Raw genomic sequence first — 16837 nt, forward strand, 5'->3', positions numbered from 1 at the left:
CGGGTGTGTTATGCTAGTAGCGGCCACTAGCCACAAGCAGAGATAAAGAGCAGGCTACAGAGGTTTTGGTAACTCCACACCCCCAGATCTTTTCATTTTCAAACTTTAAGTCTTCAGCCCGCAACCGACGCTGACTCAAGGCAAATTGTCACACTTAGTGTTTTCCCACTCTGCTTTGAACGGTAATGGAGTAGAGCTTCTGTTAACGCTAATGTAACGAGTCCACTCCCAGCTTCACAGTTAAAGCTGCCCACCAGCCAACCACTGTAAACCACTCTATTCCTTTCTTACGCTTGACTAAACATGACAGCGCACAAACTACATATGTGACAAGAGTCTATTTCAGACACAGTTCAGCTGTGTTTCTCTGTATGAAAATGTGTACACTGGAATAGGGCTGGGCGATATGGAGAAAATCAAATATCACGATATTTTTGACCAAATACCTCAATATCGATACCGCAACGATATTGTAGTGTTGACTATTGGTGCTTTCACAAAATATTTACACAACGAGATTTTTGATAAATAATCATCAGTAATGTGGATATAATGACTAAGTGGATAAAGGGAAATCATAGAACAGTTACAACAGTCTGGTAAGTTCAGAAAATTACATCACTTCACTGTAATGCAGCCTTTAAAACCAGGAAAAGACAACACTTACCATATTACGATATCCAAAATCTAAGACAATATCTAGTCATATCACTGATCATATCACGATATCAATATAATAGTGATATATTGCCAAGCTCTACACTGGAAGGACACAATCACAGGGTAGCCTTCAGAACCATGTATTATGAGTCATGTATCATATGTCAGTGTTTCCCACACATAGACTAATTTGTGGCGGTGTGCCACAGAATCAACACCGGCCGTCACATATTGCGTTTCGTTATTCTTTTTATTTTTTTTAGCGCTATTTAAAACACGCAGCGTATTCATTCAGCTGCATTTCCTTTCCCTGTTCTCCCTCCGTCTCTCTGTCACTCATGCGTCTCTCTCTCTCTCTCACACGCACGCAAAGTTACTTCCTTTTCTCAGTTTGGCCGGCTGTGGCATAAGTTAGCTTGGCAGTCAGTTCCAATGCGCTACTTGTATTACATTTGCACTATAGATGACAAAAAGGGACAAAAAGCTTTTTTATATAGGGTGAAACTCTACAAGTACAGTTCAGTGTGACTCCTTGAATTCTGAAGACTTACTCCTGTTACATGTCTCCACATAGTTGCTTCAAGGCAGGTGTAAATAAAAAAGAGAAGAAAAGAAAAGGAAAGGCTCATCAGTACATCTTCCATGACCGCAATGACCTTTCTCTACCGTTCACAAAAACAGAGTCTGTTGGTCAAGCTGCAAGCCTATTTCTACATGGGAACAATAAACTCACCGAGGTGCTTGTGTGTATGTACATCTGTTAACCCTTGAACCTTTCCCCCTGCCAGCCCCTAGCAACACATTTCAGACTTACAGACATTTTTCAGACCTAAACTAACACAATTTGCAGGCAGATTTTATCATCTGTAGATAATTAACGTTACTTCCATAAGTTGGCCCAAAAACACATTTTATTTCCTGGTTATCTGGCTAATACAATGTTTCTGCAAGTCAATGTTTGAACTTTGTGTGCTCAGCCAAAGATGGTTTCTTACATCTTACACTTCTTCATCACTCTCTATTGTTACGATGATACCTGAAACAACTTACTCACACTCATTGGTGAGTCTTTCCCTAGTGAAACAATCTATAGAAGTGTCATAAACTCTCTCGTGGCCTATAAGATCATTCATACCTGTATGTCAGTGTCTTTGACCGGCTCCAGGGGCTCAAAAGTGGTGGCTGCACTTAGACTTTCCAACCTCTGAGAAATGTGGAAGATGTCTAAACCTCTGGAACCAAGGAGGATTGACCTGAGAGTAAGACAGAGAGGTGGTGAATGAATGAAGGAAATCGAAGTACTAAATTGAGATCAAGACTGACAATGAACTGTATTTTTGCTCAACAACCACTAGAGGGCACAAGAGGCTTTGCTACAATTGCAGTACTACTCATTCCCTAAAGATTGTGCCAGCTTCAAACTAAATACACAGTGTTTGTGGTAAGGCATTTATAAGGAAATTTAAACAATCGGTATTGATAAAAGACTGAATCGGCTAAATAGGACTCAATGAAGCTTCACCATACATTTTTCTTAAAACAAGAAGCCTGAATTGTGCAGATGTGTAGCAGGGGATCAGTGAAAAGAACTTAATAAGTGCTGTTTCATGTAACATTTCATCAACAATTTTAATTGTACTGAGTAATATATTATCAATGGCTAGGGGTGCACCGATCCGATATTAAGATATCGGTCCCAATATTGACAAAATAGCTGGATCGGAAAAATCAACAGATCCACGGGCCGATCCAGTTTTGTTAGTTTTTTTTCCCCTCTGTCGCACGTGTGTCGCATGCTTGAAGAGTTGAGTGTACAAATAAATAAGAATTCAATACATTACATCTATGCTATTTTGTCTGAGTTAGGAAAGTAATGTTTAGTTAGGAAAGTCTGGTGCCTTTAGTCTCTTCCACATAGTGGAAGGAAGGTATAAAGTGTAAGGTATACAGTGTATTATTAATTCAACAACGGTATCGGATATCGACAGATACACAAAGTCCAGGCATCGGTATCGGGACTAAAAAAGTCGGATCGGCGCATCCCTATCAATGGCCAATCTAAGATTCTAAATATTATATGTTAAATGTCAAAATCAAAATGTGTGCTCTTCAGACGTGCAGTACGGAAGCCAGGATAACTATGGGAGGTGTCATAAATATTTCCAGGGTTAGGTTATTAAATCAGGAAAGCATCATATTAAATGGCTTTGAATGCTAACCCCTTGATAAAAAAAAATTAAACACATATCTATTATAACCAGAATAAAAAGGGCACATCAAAGCAGCGGGTGAGTAGTAATGTAAAATGACAGACAACTGTTAATCTTACAGAAGCAGATGGATTTGTATTAGGATCTGTGTAGGTTATGTAAACACTATACAGGAACTAGAACAACAGAGATTTTCTGACTGTGGGTCATGACCCCCTTTGTGCATGGGACGTATTCCTTACGCTTTTACGTCAGCAGCATCTTGCGAAGTGCGAGTCAGGGTGCGGGATCGAAGCCTCTCCCCCGCCTGCTGGATCTCCTGAAGGTTCCTCTCAACGTGCGGCAGCTCTGACACTGCTTCTGTCTCGGCAGCTAGCTGCTCTGCCTGCTGCAGCAGCTCCCCAAAACCCTCCGCATCCATACCTCTAGAAAGAGAGGAAGAGTGTATGAGTAAATACAAAGATAATATATTTAGATTACATATATCTGGGAGATACAGTATACAGTGCTAAGTGAGGACTGTAACTAGTTGGGACACTGATGCAGCTTTTCTTTATTGCTTAAATCATGTACTCCAGCATTTGTTTTTTACATGAAACAATGACTATGAGTTTAAAATGACAACTTTCAGCTTCAAGTTGAGCATTCACATCCACACTACTGGGTGAACACTGTTTTATGGATACAACAAACTTGAATGCCTTGGATGAATACAGAATTATACAGACATATTTTGTCTGCTTAGAAAGATACAACAGCACAAGGACCACTATCATTCAGAAAAGCGATAAGTGCAACGTTCCTGCCCTCAATTCAACAGTGGGTGTATTTCACAGACAAAAAAACCTGACCCAAAACAAGGCATAAGTAAAGATGGCTGCTGCATAGGCCTGGCAGAGCATCATCAAGGATTCATCGACTGAAGAATTCAGCACAAAGGATTTATTAATAGTAAATAACTTAATATTCAAACTAAAAGGTGGCACCTTGACCATGGTCATAGCTGCATTTCAAATCCAACACACTTGAGTACAGAGCAAACACAAAACACTGTGTAAAATAGGGAACTGTTTAAATTGAGACTACAGAAGTGTGGGAAATGTAGGATTACTTTATGGAACATTGATTAACCCATGTTAAGATATTCTTGCTGCTCTATATATCTGACCACCATCCCTCAAAGGGTCTCTCTCTGTTTCATTTCACCACACATACTGTATATAGATACATATAACTCACAGCTTGTATGGAATGTGTTCTATACTTGGTGTTTTTAATGTAAAGGTTTCAAGCGGTGGTCAAGTCATATTTAACATATGTATTCAGTATGCAGTCTAGGATTTGACCACTGCCACAAACATTCACATTAAAAGCATCAAGTATAAAGCACATGCCGTACAAATTGTGAAGAAACTATGTGTAGCCGTGGGCTTAAAGGACATAGGCCACTGGTACCAGAACATTTCTTGACAGCTGACATAAACAGAATGACAATGCAGCGCGCGCATGGAGTGCCGTGGTTGTCAGATGGGTTTAGCGTTAGCACAACGCCTCAGCTAGCAAGTTTAGAAACTCGCCTTACGTTAGCTAGCTACTTCAAGAGACAGTCTGAGAGGTAATTTTAACTGTTGAGAAGGGCAAATAGATACCAAAGTATGACAACAACCCCTTTTCTTTTCCGGCCTAGCTTTGTTAGTATGCACCACTAGTTAGCTTTATGTTCAAATGAATGGCGCACCACAGTTAGCTAGCAGGCTAAATGGCTAACGGCTAACATTATTTAGCATGCTCGCAGTTGCGTTAATTTAAAACAAATCTTATTTTTTTGGTTGCAGGCAAACAAACGTAATACCTGTTGTAAGTATGGTCCTGTCTGTATTCCTCGGGTGAATGTGTTTACAGTTATAAACTCGGCTCAGCAGTAGTACAACATGCGTGAAAGTATATTATTTGATTATTTGCCCCGGCACTTCTGGGGTCGATGCTGATTGGACGATACCCGGTCTTCTTCTTCGTCGTCTTCTTTAAAATGTGACACACCGCGCTGCTCTGCCAGTTGGACGGGAGGACTTTGACAAAAAGCCCAACGTATTGCAATAAGAACCTTCTGGACCTTCTGGCCTTTTTAGGAAATTATAATTTCAGTTGCACAAATGGAGAGTATATCAACATTTGTAAAGTTATTCCAGTATCGCTCATTTAATTTATCCAAAACATTTTAATGTCTTCAAATGTTAAATCAGTATTGCTAAATTCAATAATTATTGACTGTAATTAAATTGATAACTCATGTAATAACAAGTGCTGCTGAAATCCAAAGTGTTTCACGGTTATAATAGAGGATTTTATGTACAAGTGCAGTGCTTTATATGTGAACGTTGTCCATTATGAAAAAGCACATTCTAACTGTAATAAATGACCTCATCTTTTTCTGACATGATTAACACGGTCATTCTTTTGGGTAATTATCATATTCATTGTAGCAAAATGGAGAACCAGTAAGCCCTCCTTTGTTTGTTTTATAAATGATTTCAAATTATTTCCCCCAGCACTTAAAATGTACTTCAGTAAAATTGCAAGACATACAGTCATGTGAAAAAATTAGGACACCCATGCTAAAGTTGATTAAAAAGAGGAATAAAAAAATCATCTTTTGGAAATTGATCTTCATGCCTTAATTAAAAAAATGAGGAAAAATCCAATCTTTAAGGACACCAATTTTCTTTGTGAATGAATAATGTATCATAAATAAATAAATGTTTTTCCTTAAAATACAGGGGGCATAAGTAAGTACACCCCTATGTTAAATTCCCATAGAGGCAGGCAGATTTTTATTTTTAAAGGCCAGTTATTTCATTGATCCAGGATACTATGCATCCTGATAAAGTTCTCTTGGCCTTTGGAATTAAAATAGCCCCACATCATCACATCCCCTTCACCATACCTAGAGATTGGCATGGGGTACTTTCCATAAGATCATCTTTCAATGCAAATCAAACCAGCTATTAGGCTAACTGAAATAAAACCATGCCAATCTCTAGGTATGGTGAACGGTGAATGGTTCTTTTCTCATTTTTCGTTCTTTTCTCATCTTTTTTGATAATGTTTGTGATGTACTATATGTAGTCAACCTATTCTCTAGGATGCTTGTATGTTCTTTGATGTGTGTTCAATAAAAAAATGTCAAACCTACAAATCATGTCAGTCAACGTAAACAGGCCCAGTGACAACTCAGCCCACAGTATAAGGTTACTTAGACACCAGTGCAAGTATTTCTCAATTCTCTCTTGTTTTATTTCAATATTCTTGACTCTTTTAGTGATATGGAGAAAATCAGATATCACGATATTCTTGACCAAATACCTTGATATCGATATCGCGTAGATATTCTAGAGTTGACAATTAGTGCTTTAAGAGAATATCTTCACACTTTTGATTTTAGATAAATAATCAAATATATCATATCACGATATCAATATATTATTGATATATTGCCCAGCCTGTTGATACAACATGTGAGAGTAGGCTATGGGTTACTTATAAATGGGCAAAAAGAGGTGACAGGTTTTCAGGTCTTTGACCTGTCATTTGTACTATAAAGCCGAATGTGATATTTCTTTTGTTAGGATAATTACAATAACAATAATTTCTGGTAAAAAATAGATTGCAACTTAAATGATTACAGCTTGACTAAGCACATGACTCATTTATTATACTCAGTGCTCACGTCTTTTACCAGCAGTGACAGAGAGGCTGGTATTGTGTGTGTGTGTGTGTGTGTGTGTGTGTGTGTGTGTGTGTGTGTGGTCCGAGTAAGGGCGTAGTAGGGGGGGTAGGAAGTAAGGAAGGGGCCAATTCTAAAAAAAAATGAACAGATAAGATTCTTACTTAAAAAGGTCTAAGTCTAGCCATCTAAAACATTTGCTTTTGAAAATAGATATAACATTGTGCATGTTGATTCTGGACAGACATTCAGTGGTTTCTTTGATGGGTGACTAGATTGTTATGTTTCTCATATTTATGTGTATCTCATTTGAAAGACGTCATGTTCGGATGTCACTGAACTTACTACCTCTGTACATGTTTACTTTAATTTGATGTAGTAGCATTTCACAATAACTTGTTGAGTTTTTGCTCTTTATCAAACACACTTAAAGTGCTCATATTATGCTCATTTTCAGGTTCATAATTGTATTTAGAGGTTATATCAGAATAGGTTTACATGGTTTAATTTTCAAAAACCACCATATTTTTGTTGTACTGCACATTGCTGCAGCTCCTCTTTTCACCCTGTGTGTTGAGCTCTCTGTTTTAGCTACAGAGTGAGACATCTCACTTCTGTCCCATCTTTGCTGGGAGTTGCACATGCACAGTAGCTAGGTAAAGACTACTAGCCAGTCAGAAGCAGAGTATGAGGGCGTGCCACGCTAGCAGCTAGGCGAGCATTATAACGTGTGTTACAAAGTGACCCACATTCGTCTCTGAAGTAAAGGCTGGACTACAATAGAGCTGTTTGGAGCAGTTTGTGAACAGTGTTTTCTGTTGGAGATGGTAAGTCCCTTTGGGGTGGACTTTGAGCTTTTTCACTTTGGAAGCCTATAACATGCACATAAAAAGATATACAGATACACAATAAAGGAAAGGGGAAAAGCCCAAAAGCATAATATAAGCACTTTAACACTGCTTTCCACTCTAAAGTTAATTGGATTTTCAGCCATTACATCGCTCTTGAAAACAAAAGTCTCTAGATTAGGCTAGGTGAGCAACTGTCTGGTGGGTTCCAGCATGGAGAAAGGACTTGTCATACTTAAGCCCTTCCTGTTGCCTCATGACAGGAAACCCCTGACTGTGGCTTGAATCACAAAGCCCAGCTGGTTGATGAATAGCTGCTTCTAGGCTACAGTCTGTTGTTTAGTTAGGACAGCTCTAGTCATGCGGGGACAAACCCCCAGAGCTACTTCATTATATAATACAGAATATACTGTAACTGCTTTCTCTGTTATATAACACAGAAAGCAAAATATGACAATCCACATGCCTGCCCACTTAAAATAAAATGTCACACTTTACTTAATAAAAACACATCACAATAAAATAAAAATAATCAATAATTTTCTCTTTTTTTTCACAGCAGACATTTTAACAAGTCACAGAAGGAAAATCATATACAATTGGTATTATACATGATGACTCACTGGTCATGGGACATTTACATGAAACTATGTCAATCGTTAATATTATTAGTTCCACCTGGGCGTTTCCTGTCTTGACAATTTAAAATCTCAAAAAAAAAAAAAGGTTTCGCTCTCAGGGCCCTTTGGCCTTTAAAACAGTGCATATTTATAGGTTTGAACGTAAAAAAAAACCTTTAAAAGTCCAGTGTGTAATGTGTTTAGTTGTTCATTATCAAAATCTGTGTTGCACATTCACAAACTTGTCCTTTTTCATGAATATTTACCACCACCATCAATTCCAAGTATTCCTTTTGGCTTGAAATTTTACATTTGCATTTGCATGAACTGGGGTAGACGCTCCATATTCATGCTCCATCTTGAAATACGTTAGCCGGTAAGGGACATACAGGACATACTGCTCCGCCTTTCGCATTTTCGCTGTCACATGATAAACTCACAGGCGCTGCTAATGCTGCTAATGGGTATAGTAGCTTCCCGGCCCCCGGCAAGTTTGAAGAAGGAAACATGGAAGACCACATGTATTCAAAATCTAAATTTCAGGAACAGGAGTCTTCTTCTTCACCCAGAAAAAGAAAAAAGAGATTGAAAAGAGCAAGAGACCGGCTTTTTGAAGCGTGAAGGCTACCGTAGCTGTAATACGTACTTTGAACTGCGTGGCGCGAGAGAGTTGATTGTGATATATGATCTCAATGCTAGATGGGAGAAATTCCCACACATTGGACCTTTAATATATACTGTATATCTTTGCTAAATTAATTTCAATATTGTAGACATTTTTGGGCCATCACCTACTCATGTTTCTCTGCAATGTACAGTGAAATGACTGTAAATATTACATTTTGTAGTTGCATTTATGAATAACCATTAAACATTTCAAACAAATTTCAGTTTTTTTTGCTAAGAGAAAGAAAAGCCTACATCTGCAGCCCTACTTTTATATCCGCTGTGGCCAAGTTGTGATCCACTCTAAACACATTGTTCTTCCAATTTGTCCTGTATTGTTTTGACCAACATCAAGGTTCTGGCCTACACTGACCGGATCATGAATCACTGTCTGACACAGAAAACACCAATAGTCTGTCTCTTATATAGCTGATAAATATAAAATATGTTTTTCCTTAGTATTGTGAATTGTTTGAGGTATTATATTCCCATATAATTGTACAGTTTGGTTTCACTTTTTTAACATCGAAGGCAGGGGACTACAGATGAAAAATAGCCTTTTGGCTAATTCTGGCTTTTTTAACCCATGGGAAATCATGTGTTTTATTAATTTGCGCTGTCCCCTTTCATAAATAAACTAAACTCAAACTTCTGAAAACCAATGCTCTAATGGAGCTCAGCGTAAATTCTTCCAGGAAGACTTCATAACTTCAATCACTCTTTCCCTAAATCAAATCAGCTGTTTAGAGGCGTTCAATTCTCAGTTAAACCAATCAGGATCGGCCATGAAATTCACGAGCCAATCACTGCATTATATCCCTGCTTTGAATCTGGTTCTCTCCCTGCTGTTAGCTGTCTTTTCAGGCAAAGCGTGCAACCCTCCTCCTCCCCTTCCACCTCCAGTCATCGGCTCTCGCGGCATCCTGGGCCTTCATCCGGCAGACGGCTCCGTTCGACTCCTTTCGGTCCGGTCTTCGGGCTCCTCCACCGCCACCACCAGTGTCTAGACTCCATCAGGGGGACATGTCCTGTCTCTCTACCCCTTTAAAAAAGTATTTTAATGATGGAGTCTAATCTCCAAAGACTCGGTACATCCATTATTTATAATGTATAATAAACCTTTGCATATCTGCAACGAAGTCTCTCCTGATTGAATGCTATTCAGTAGTAGCCTACCCCTTGACAGTGTGACAGTGAGCCAGCATGCACAATACCAGAACTCTGAAACTGTAGCAGCTAAATGGAATTCAGCCATCAATAATTCTATTATTCACACTTGTGCTTTGCCTACTGTGGAATGTCAAAATGTCTTCGGTGATTAAAGATTTTCAACATTTATTGATCCTAGCGATTACTATTTCGATGAATTAATCATTTAGTATACAACGTGACGTCATAAACAATGAAACATGTTCATCACGAGAGCCTAAGCTGATGTCTTGCAGTAACTTGGTTTGTCCTACCAATGATCCAAAACCTAAAGACATTCAATTTAGAACATTTGGCAATTTGTCTTGATAAATTTAAATGATTTATCGACTGTTTTTCTCCATTACTGTTGGGGATTATTTTTCTAATAATCGATTGATCATTTCATTCTATTACGTTTACAAACAAATTCCCTTTAGCATAGTGGCGTATTGATTATTCCATCATTCAGAGAGTCATATTTAAGACATTTTAAGAAGTCTGCACCAACACACGTTTTTCAAAAACCTCTACACACTATTTAAGATCAGCGACTGAACTCACGATTTCCAATAACTGAAAGACTCTGGCAGGATTTACAGACGCCACGGGGAATATTACACGCAGAACAAATGCTTAAAAAATACCCAACATGTTCATTTGGTCTTTTAATTGTTTTGTACAAAATAAAATTTTAAACAGACGTAAAAAAGGTATACAACCTCACCACAGGATCACCATCTTAATATGCAACATATAGACAAATCATCAGTCCTGTATTACTGATATGTCCAAATACTGTCTCCTAGTATTGTCCAGTACTGGCTGACAAACTACTGGCCAGTACTTGAAAGATAGTAATTGGGTCCGCCGTGGAAGAGGATCTCCAGGGAAGTGGTGTAGTCTACGTGATCCGCAGGTATACGCAGTATACCCACTAAGAAAGCTCCAGGATTTCTATATACCCACTTAAAAATTCCCAATGACACGCAACAACGTACTTTCCATCATATTTTTGATATATTTTGAATTGTCGTCTGTGTTTTTGTTCTTCACATAGGCAAAATAAAGGGTAAAATGGTGCAAAAAAGTGTATCCGAATACAGGAAATGAAGTCGTTGATGCTCAAAACTTCCCTGGGGGAGGACACCCAGACCCCCCCAACTATGATATGCCCTCCCCCAAAGGCAGATTCTGAGATATATATATATATATATATATATATATATATATATATATATATATATATATATATATATATACATATATATACATACATAGTACAGTATACCCACTACAATACATTAGACCATCCCACTGCTCCAGAGGGAACCTTTGTATCACAGTGTGTCCCTCATTGAGTCTCCTCTACTTGAACTGATTATCAATAAGTGTGCCCTTCATCTTCGCCTTCTTGGCCTCCAGCTCAGCCAGCTCCTGCAGCCTCCTCTTGCTCATGCCCTTCCTCTCCAGCTGCTTCTCAATAACTTTGGCGTTCTGGGCGTACGAGTCCGCCACCTCCCTGGCCTCGATCTCCTCCTCCTCCTCGTCGATGGTGGAAACTGTGACCGAGCTGAACTTGCCCATGTCTTTGGTCCGCTTGGTCATCATCACGCGGACTTTCTTTGGAGCCTCCGGCTGCTTCTGACTGTAGACGCTGGTGTTGCCGAAGCCCTGGCCGAACTTGACGACGGCTCCGTCCACGATGAAGGTGGCCGGGCTGTTCTTCGACTGGTGCTGGTAGAAGAGCAGCAGGCCGCACTTGCCGCATTTTTTGCGGTACTGCCTCTCGATGCCTTCGGCCCTCTTGAGGTACGCGTTTTCGTCCTGCTCCACGTTGCAGAACTTGTGGGCATGTTTGGCCGCATCAATGACCCTGGCTCGGTCCCGGGGCCTCATGGGTAGCTTCTCCAGCTGGCAGTCCAACACCAAAACCATCTGACCGCACAGGCAGTAGTAGACATGGAGAGGCTTTTCTCCGTCGTCGTACTCCTCTCTGTCTCTGGTGTCCGAGCACACAACACTTCTAGACACGACCTTTGGCATGTTTAACGTTAGCCACTTCAATGTATTGAAAAAACAGTAACGTTGGCGTCTATTTAAATGCTACTGTTTAAACTTTAAACGCCATGGCGACGAAAGCCCTGGTTAAAATGTTATCGCCCGGAACCAACACAGAACGACGACGAAGCGCTTCCTGTGTCACTGTGCTGTCCTGTGCGTCACTTTTACGCTTCCTACCCGAAACCAAAGTGTCTTTCCTTTTGTTCCGCGTGATTACAACCATTATACAACGTTACGCGCAGGCCCAGGTCAAAATAAAACCCATCTACTGCCAACGAAGTTATCAGATTTTTCACCAGCAAGTTCTCCTCTATTGGAATTAGATTTATAAACACAATTTTACTCCTCAGAATACACCCCATATGGAACAACAGGTACATCTTATCCAATAAGTCATTGTTTTTAGGCACTTGGATGGAAAAAAGGAATTTGGACTGTGTCTCAATTAATGGATGGATGACTGGTGAATTTTTAAACTATACAGAATTCTGTGACAAATGTAGTCTTCATTGTTCACTCAGAGAATACACTAAAGTGTTAAAAGCCATTCCGATTCCCTAGAAAGCAATGACCCAACAACTTTTGGTTCATTCAAATGTTATGTCAGAGATGAGGCCTCTTTGTGTTGAAGGTGTCAGTTTGAACAGCAAACGGTTCACTGAACAAGTTTGTTAGAAATGTATTATGTACAAAATATTATCCCTTTCAACTGAAAAGAAAATATGTTCTCTGAGACTATAGCGATGAAGAGGCACGGAAGATTAGGAAATTATCCTTATCCTTATCCTATCCTCTCCCACCAAAAGCCAAAGAAGTGACATTTAAAATATGAAATGATATTTATCCATCAAATCACTTCCAACATGTAAAATTTAACTGGGAAAGTAACTCTTGTGTTTTCTGTGAGCGCGATATTGGAGACGGTTGAACATATATTCTTTCAGTGTGAACCGATGAATGACTTTTGGCTGTCTTTTCAATGCTGGCTTCAATCTAAAGGTATACTGCTGCCCCCATTAAATGAAATGTCAATTAAAGCTGGAATATTTTTTAAAGGATAAGAATTTAGAGTTCTTGATAAATAACTTGATTGCACATTGTAAACGTTTTATTCGTAGGTGTAAGTATTTAAAGGTCAAACCCCATAATGGTTGGAAAAATGAGCTTAAGCTTTTTGCTACATCTCTTAAATGCTTGACAAAGGAAAACGCCAAGAGACTTTTATTTGCTGGACTTACATTCCCTAATTTTATTTTCTTTATGTTTTGTTCTTTATATTGTCTCTACCTCAAAGCTGTCAACACTTTCTTTTGACAAATGTAGAAACACATTGTGCCTTGATTGTTTGTATCTCTATTGTACAATAAAGAGTTAAAAAAATAAACCCATCTTGTTGCAGTCACTGTGAAAATTGTTTAATTCCTCCCCAAAAATAAATCAATTCCATTAAAATCACCGTATGATGGTCCGAGATAGATGATTGAGAGAATGAGAAAGAATTTAAATATGTTTGAAACTTAGGCACATTTTTCTTCAGGCTTGCAAAATGCCTCCAAATTAAGGTCAAATTAATGATTAATTGGGTGACATAGGCTTGAAATGAAAGCCCAACTAAAACTTGGCTGTTAAAATGAACAAATTACACCTTATGAAATGTGGGTTGGTACGTTGAAAAAAAAAAAAAGCCCCTTTTTGTCAACACCACCCAAGGAGCTCATAATCCCCTATAAACCCACTAGAACACTAGCCCTCCCAGAATGCAGTTACTTGTGGTAACAAGCCCACTGCTACTAGTCATAGTTCCATTATCAGAACTGCTACTGTTAAGGTCACGCCATTATAACCTCTGCTATAATTGTCATTTATAGGTTCATTTTTGGAGTGGGTGTGCAGCTCTTCCTCAAAAAAACCAAACACATTTCAGTCGAGGCAGATGGCCACCCACCCAGAGCAGGAGGTCTTTCCTCACTGCTGTCACCTCAATGCATGCCCTTGAGAATTGTTGGGTAGCTGTATAGACCTCTTTATCTGTAAAATAACCTGAGATATTTTATGGACAAAATTCAAATGACAGAACTTCAGCCTTGTATAACCACCTTCTCCTGTGAGGGGTGACCTTGGTCAGATTACACTGCACCACCTCTGACTCTTAACACCTCAGCTGATTTTATAGGCGATCTGAGGCTTGAAACCCTATACATGCTTGGCAGCTTTAAGATAAACCACGACAGCAACATCACATTAGGGATCACATTTATTTCAACACTGAACACAGTACAAAATGCATTATTCTCTGTAGACACTTGCAGCTGCAATTAATTCAAAGTAGTGCACACCGGCTCAATTACAAGGGCAAAACAGGGCTGATGTTACAGGAGGATCCTCACTGGCAGCAGGCGGTGTCACAAGTTTTCCCTTTGCAAACACATCCAGAGGCGCATTTGGTGCAGCCGGATGGGCAGCATGGGCAGCAGCCTGCAATAACAGCGAAGTAATTAGTGACAAATCAGTGGTCAAGTAATGTGGAGTCTATTGTAGGGATGGACCAGACAGCTGCCACCCTAAAGTTAAGGGCATGAAATAACGCAAATCAGAGCATATTTTCGAAAACGCAAAAATTCGTCCGTTGGGAGTTAATTTGATGTTGCAGCTCATTAAGCCAATTAGAGGCACCTGGGCAGCCTTAATTCCATGTAAAAATGTGATTTCAGGTAATAGAAAAACCCCAACATTAACCAAGTGAAGAATTTTAAACAGTACAGCCTACATCACTAGGCTCTTTGCAGAGTACTGAGGAAATATTAAAATCGTATCGATTCGGGGACATTGCATCCAATAGTCACCCTGAAAGGGTGAAATAGGCCTACAAAAAAAATACCATATAGGCTACTCTCGCCGTGTAGTCGAAGTAAGAATGCCATTTGACTTACTCTTCTTGCAGGTGGTGCAGGAGCAGTTTGTGCAAGTACAGGATCCTCCGCAGTTGCAGGTTCCACCTGGAAAACAAAAGCCAGATTAGCGTCACATTGTCCGATAATGGCAAATACTTTGACAAAACACTACGCCACAGGATAAACGTAACTTTTCACCAAAAAAAATAAACTTACTCTTGGAGCAGTCGCAAGGATCCATTTTTTTCAGTAGATTTCGCTGGTCTTCGTGTGAAGGTGCTGTGTCTCGGGTCTCAGTCGAGTCGAGTGTTGTGGCTGCTACAGAATGGGCGGCGCTTTTATTGCGTCCTGGGGACAACAGGACCGCGTGCAAACTGCGCCTGTCACGCTGCACGCACGCATGTAGGAGGAATGGGATTGTGCACACGACTTGTTGGTGAGACCAACAACCAGCGAGACGAGAGCAGAGATTCCCAGGCGAGGACGAGTTGGCGAGCTGTCTGAACATTAATAGGAATACATAAGACCCCGAGACCCCCCTCCCTCCTCCCTGGCGACACGAATAATTAACGAGAAAAACATCATTATAGCAGTAGAACATGTTACAAAAGTTTATTTATTTATTTTATTTCAGTTTTATTTGTTTAGTTGTGTGATTTGATATATGATTGTGTTTTTGATTTTGATATTATTTGATTGATTCCCTGCACTAGCCTACTTTTTGTCCAGTGTGTTTCGTTCCTATAAAGCCGTAGCCTACATTAAGTAGTAATCTATCTATCTATCTATCTATCTATCTGTCTATCTGTCTGTCTGTCTGTCTGTCTGTCTGTCTGTCTGTCTGTCTGTCTATCTATCTATCTATCTATCTACAGGTAGCCTATTTACTCACAACATGGAAGCTAATAATACGTTTTAAATAAAGAGTTAAGGATCGAAGGATCGGCAAATGCAGCCTAGTAAGTAGCTAGCCTATGCTACACATAATGGACCAGGCAGTAAAAGCTGTGTCTAAATTAGAGACTATATTCCTTTTATTTTTTGTAATTAGACATATTTTCACATATAGCCTAACATTATGCTTAATTATTCAAATGGGAAATTAATTATCTGCTTCATTGTTTGTCCCACACGATAAGAAGGCTAATTTACATTAGTTAGGCCTGCACTTATTTTACACTTTAAATGATAGGCCTATGACATCCCTTCATAATTAATCGGTTTTAATCGACCGTGGGATCCGTAGGGTCTCTGTAATTTTATAGGTAGCCTAGCCTAGCTAGGTTATACAGACGCAAGTCTTAATGTTAGGTTATTTGGTCTGTTCTCGATAATGAAAATGTCATGTCATGGTGACGTTCAACATTTTAGAATCATTTGCGGACGTCCCATGACATTTTCTGTATTGTTTGGTGTTTTCGGTCCTGTGCAGTGTGCACACGGTACAAACAAACAAAGAGAGGGAGCAGTTTGCCAAATCTTTTGCGATGCTCCCTCTTCTCCCTCCCTCCCGCTGCTCTGCACCCGGCCGCTTCACCCAACGCTCGTGAGCAAACCAGAGTAAATAGACTATTGTAACACGCTGCCTTTACGTACGGTGTGCTGTAGGAAATATCTGATCCACAAATCGAGTGCACAAAACTTTTTTTTTTTCTTGACGCTCTAGAGGCCATCATAACCTACAAAATGGTCAGCGACGTTTCTGTAAATAAGCATTTTTACAGTTTTACGCTGAAATTGAACAGGCTGAACAGAAGTGAATCTAGACTGGGTAACATTAAGCTACTTCCTGTTGTTTTGGATCCTCTAGAGATTATGAGCACACTCACTTCAACAAAAAAACCATGCTAACGTTACTTATATGCGAATGGTATGTCTACATGTCGCGTTAGGTCAGCTTGTTACGTTTATCTAGCACACATTTTCACAGGTGGGTGACTTTTTACCTTCACAGCTCTCGGATGTA

The 16837-nt window shown here is 39.5% G+C and overlaps 3 protein-coding genes across 3 annotated transcripts in view; all 3 read right to left on the reverse strand.

The window, feature by feature from the left end:
* The window catches only part of nup93 (nucleoporin 93), a 35850-nt gene extending 30959 nt beyond the window's left edge, over positions 1-4891 (reverse strand). The window contains exons 1-3 of the mRNA XM_031303870.2: positions 4723-4891; positions 3113-3293; positions 1796-1913 (exon numbers count right to left, since the gene is read on the reverse strand). Coding sequence (XP_031159730.1) covers positions 1796-1913; positions 3113-3291 — 297 coding nt within the window. The 5' untranslated portion in view covers positions 3292-3293; positions 4723-4891. The remainder of the gene's footprint in view (positions 1-1795; positions 1914-3112; positions 3294-4722) is intronic.
* Positions 4892-10552: 5661 nt separating this feature from the next.
* Positions 10553-12117, reverse strand: c7hxorf56 (chromosome 7 CXorf56 homolog). Its single transcript, XM_031303874.2, has 2 exons — positions 11243-12117; positions 10553-10806 (listed from the first exon to the last, which is right to left on the reverse strand). Exon 1 carries the CDS (start codon positions 11960-11962, stop codon positions 11285-11287), a length of 678 nt encoding a protein of 225 aa, XP_031159734.1. The 5' UTR covers positions 11963-12117; the 3' UTR covers positions 10553-10806; positions 11243-11284.
* A 2099-nt stretch (positions 12118-14216) lies between these two features.
* mt2 (metallothionein 2) lies at positions 14217-15365 on the reverse strand. Its single transcript, XM_031303867.2, has 3 exons — positions 15088-15365; positions 14911-14976; positions 14217-14455 (listed from the first exon to the last, which is right to left on the reverse strand). The coding sequence occupies exons 1-3, from the start codon at positions 15110-15112 to the stop codon at positions 14364-14366; spliced, it is 183 nt and encodes a 60-aa protein (XP_031159727.1). The 5' UTR covers positions 15113-15365; the 3' UTR covers positions 14217-14363.
* Positions 15366-16837: the final 1472 nt, after the last annotated feature.

This window comes from Sander lucioperca, chromosome 7 (assembly GCF_008315115.2).
Source record: "Sander lucioperca isolate FBNREF2018 chromosome 7, SLUC_FBN_1.2, whole genome shotgun sequence".
Classification (NCBI taxonomy): Eukaryota; Metazoa; Chordata; class Actinopteri; order Perciformes; family Percidae; genus Sander; species Sander lucioperca.

What these genes read in the sequence shown, in the direction of transcription:
- c7hxorf56 (XM_031303874.2), bottom strand. Translation starts at nt 11,962, where the DNA reads ATGCCAAAGGTCGTGTCTAGAAGTGTTGTGTGCTCGGACACCAGAGAC.
- mt2 (XM_031303867.2), bottom strand. Translation starts at nt 15,112, where the DNA reads ATGGATCCTTGCGACTGCTCCAAGA. An exon ending in TCCTTGCGACTGCTCCAAGA is followed by an intron (nt 14,977 to 15,087) that starts GTAAGTTTATTT and finishes TTTGTTTTCCAG; the next exon opens with GTGGAACCTGCAACTGCGGA. An exon ending in CTGCACCACCTGCAAGAAGA is followed by an intron (nt 14,456 to 14,910) that starts GTAAGTCAAATG and finishes CTGTTATTGCAG; the next exon opens with GCTGCTGCCCATGCTGCCCA.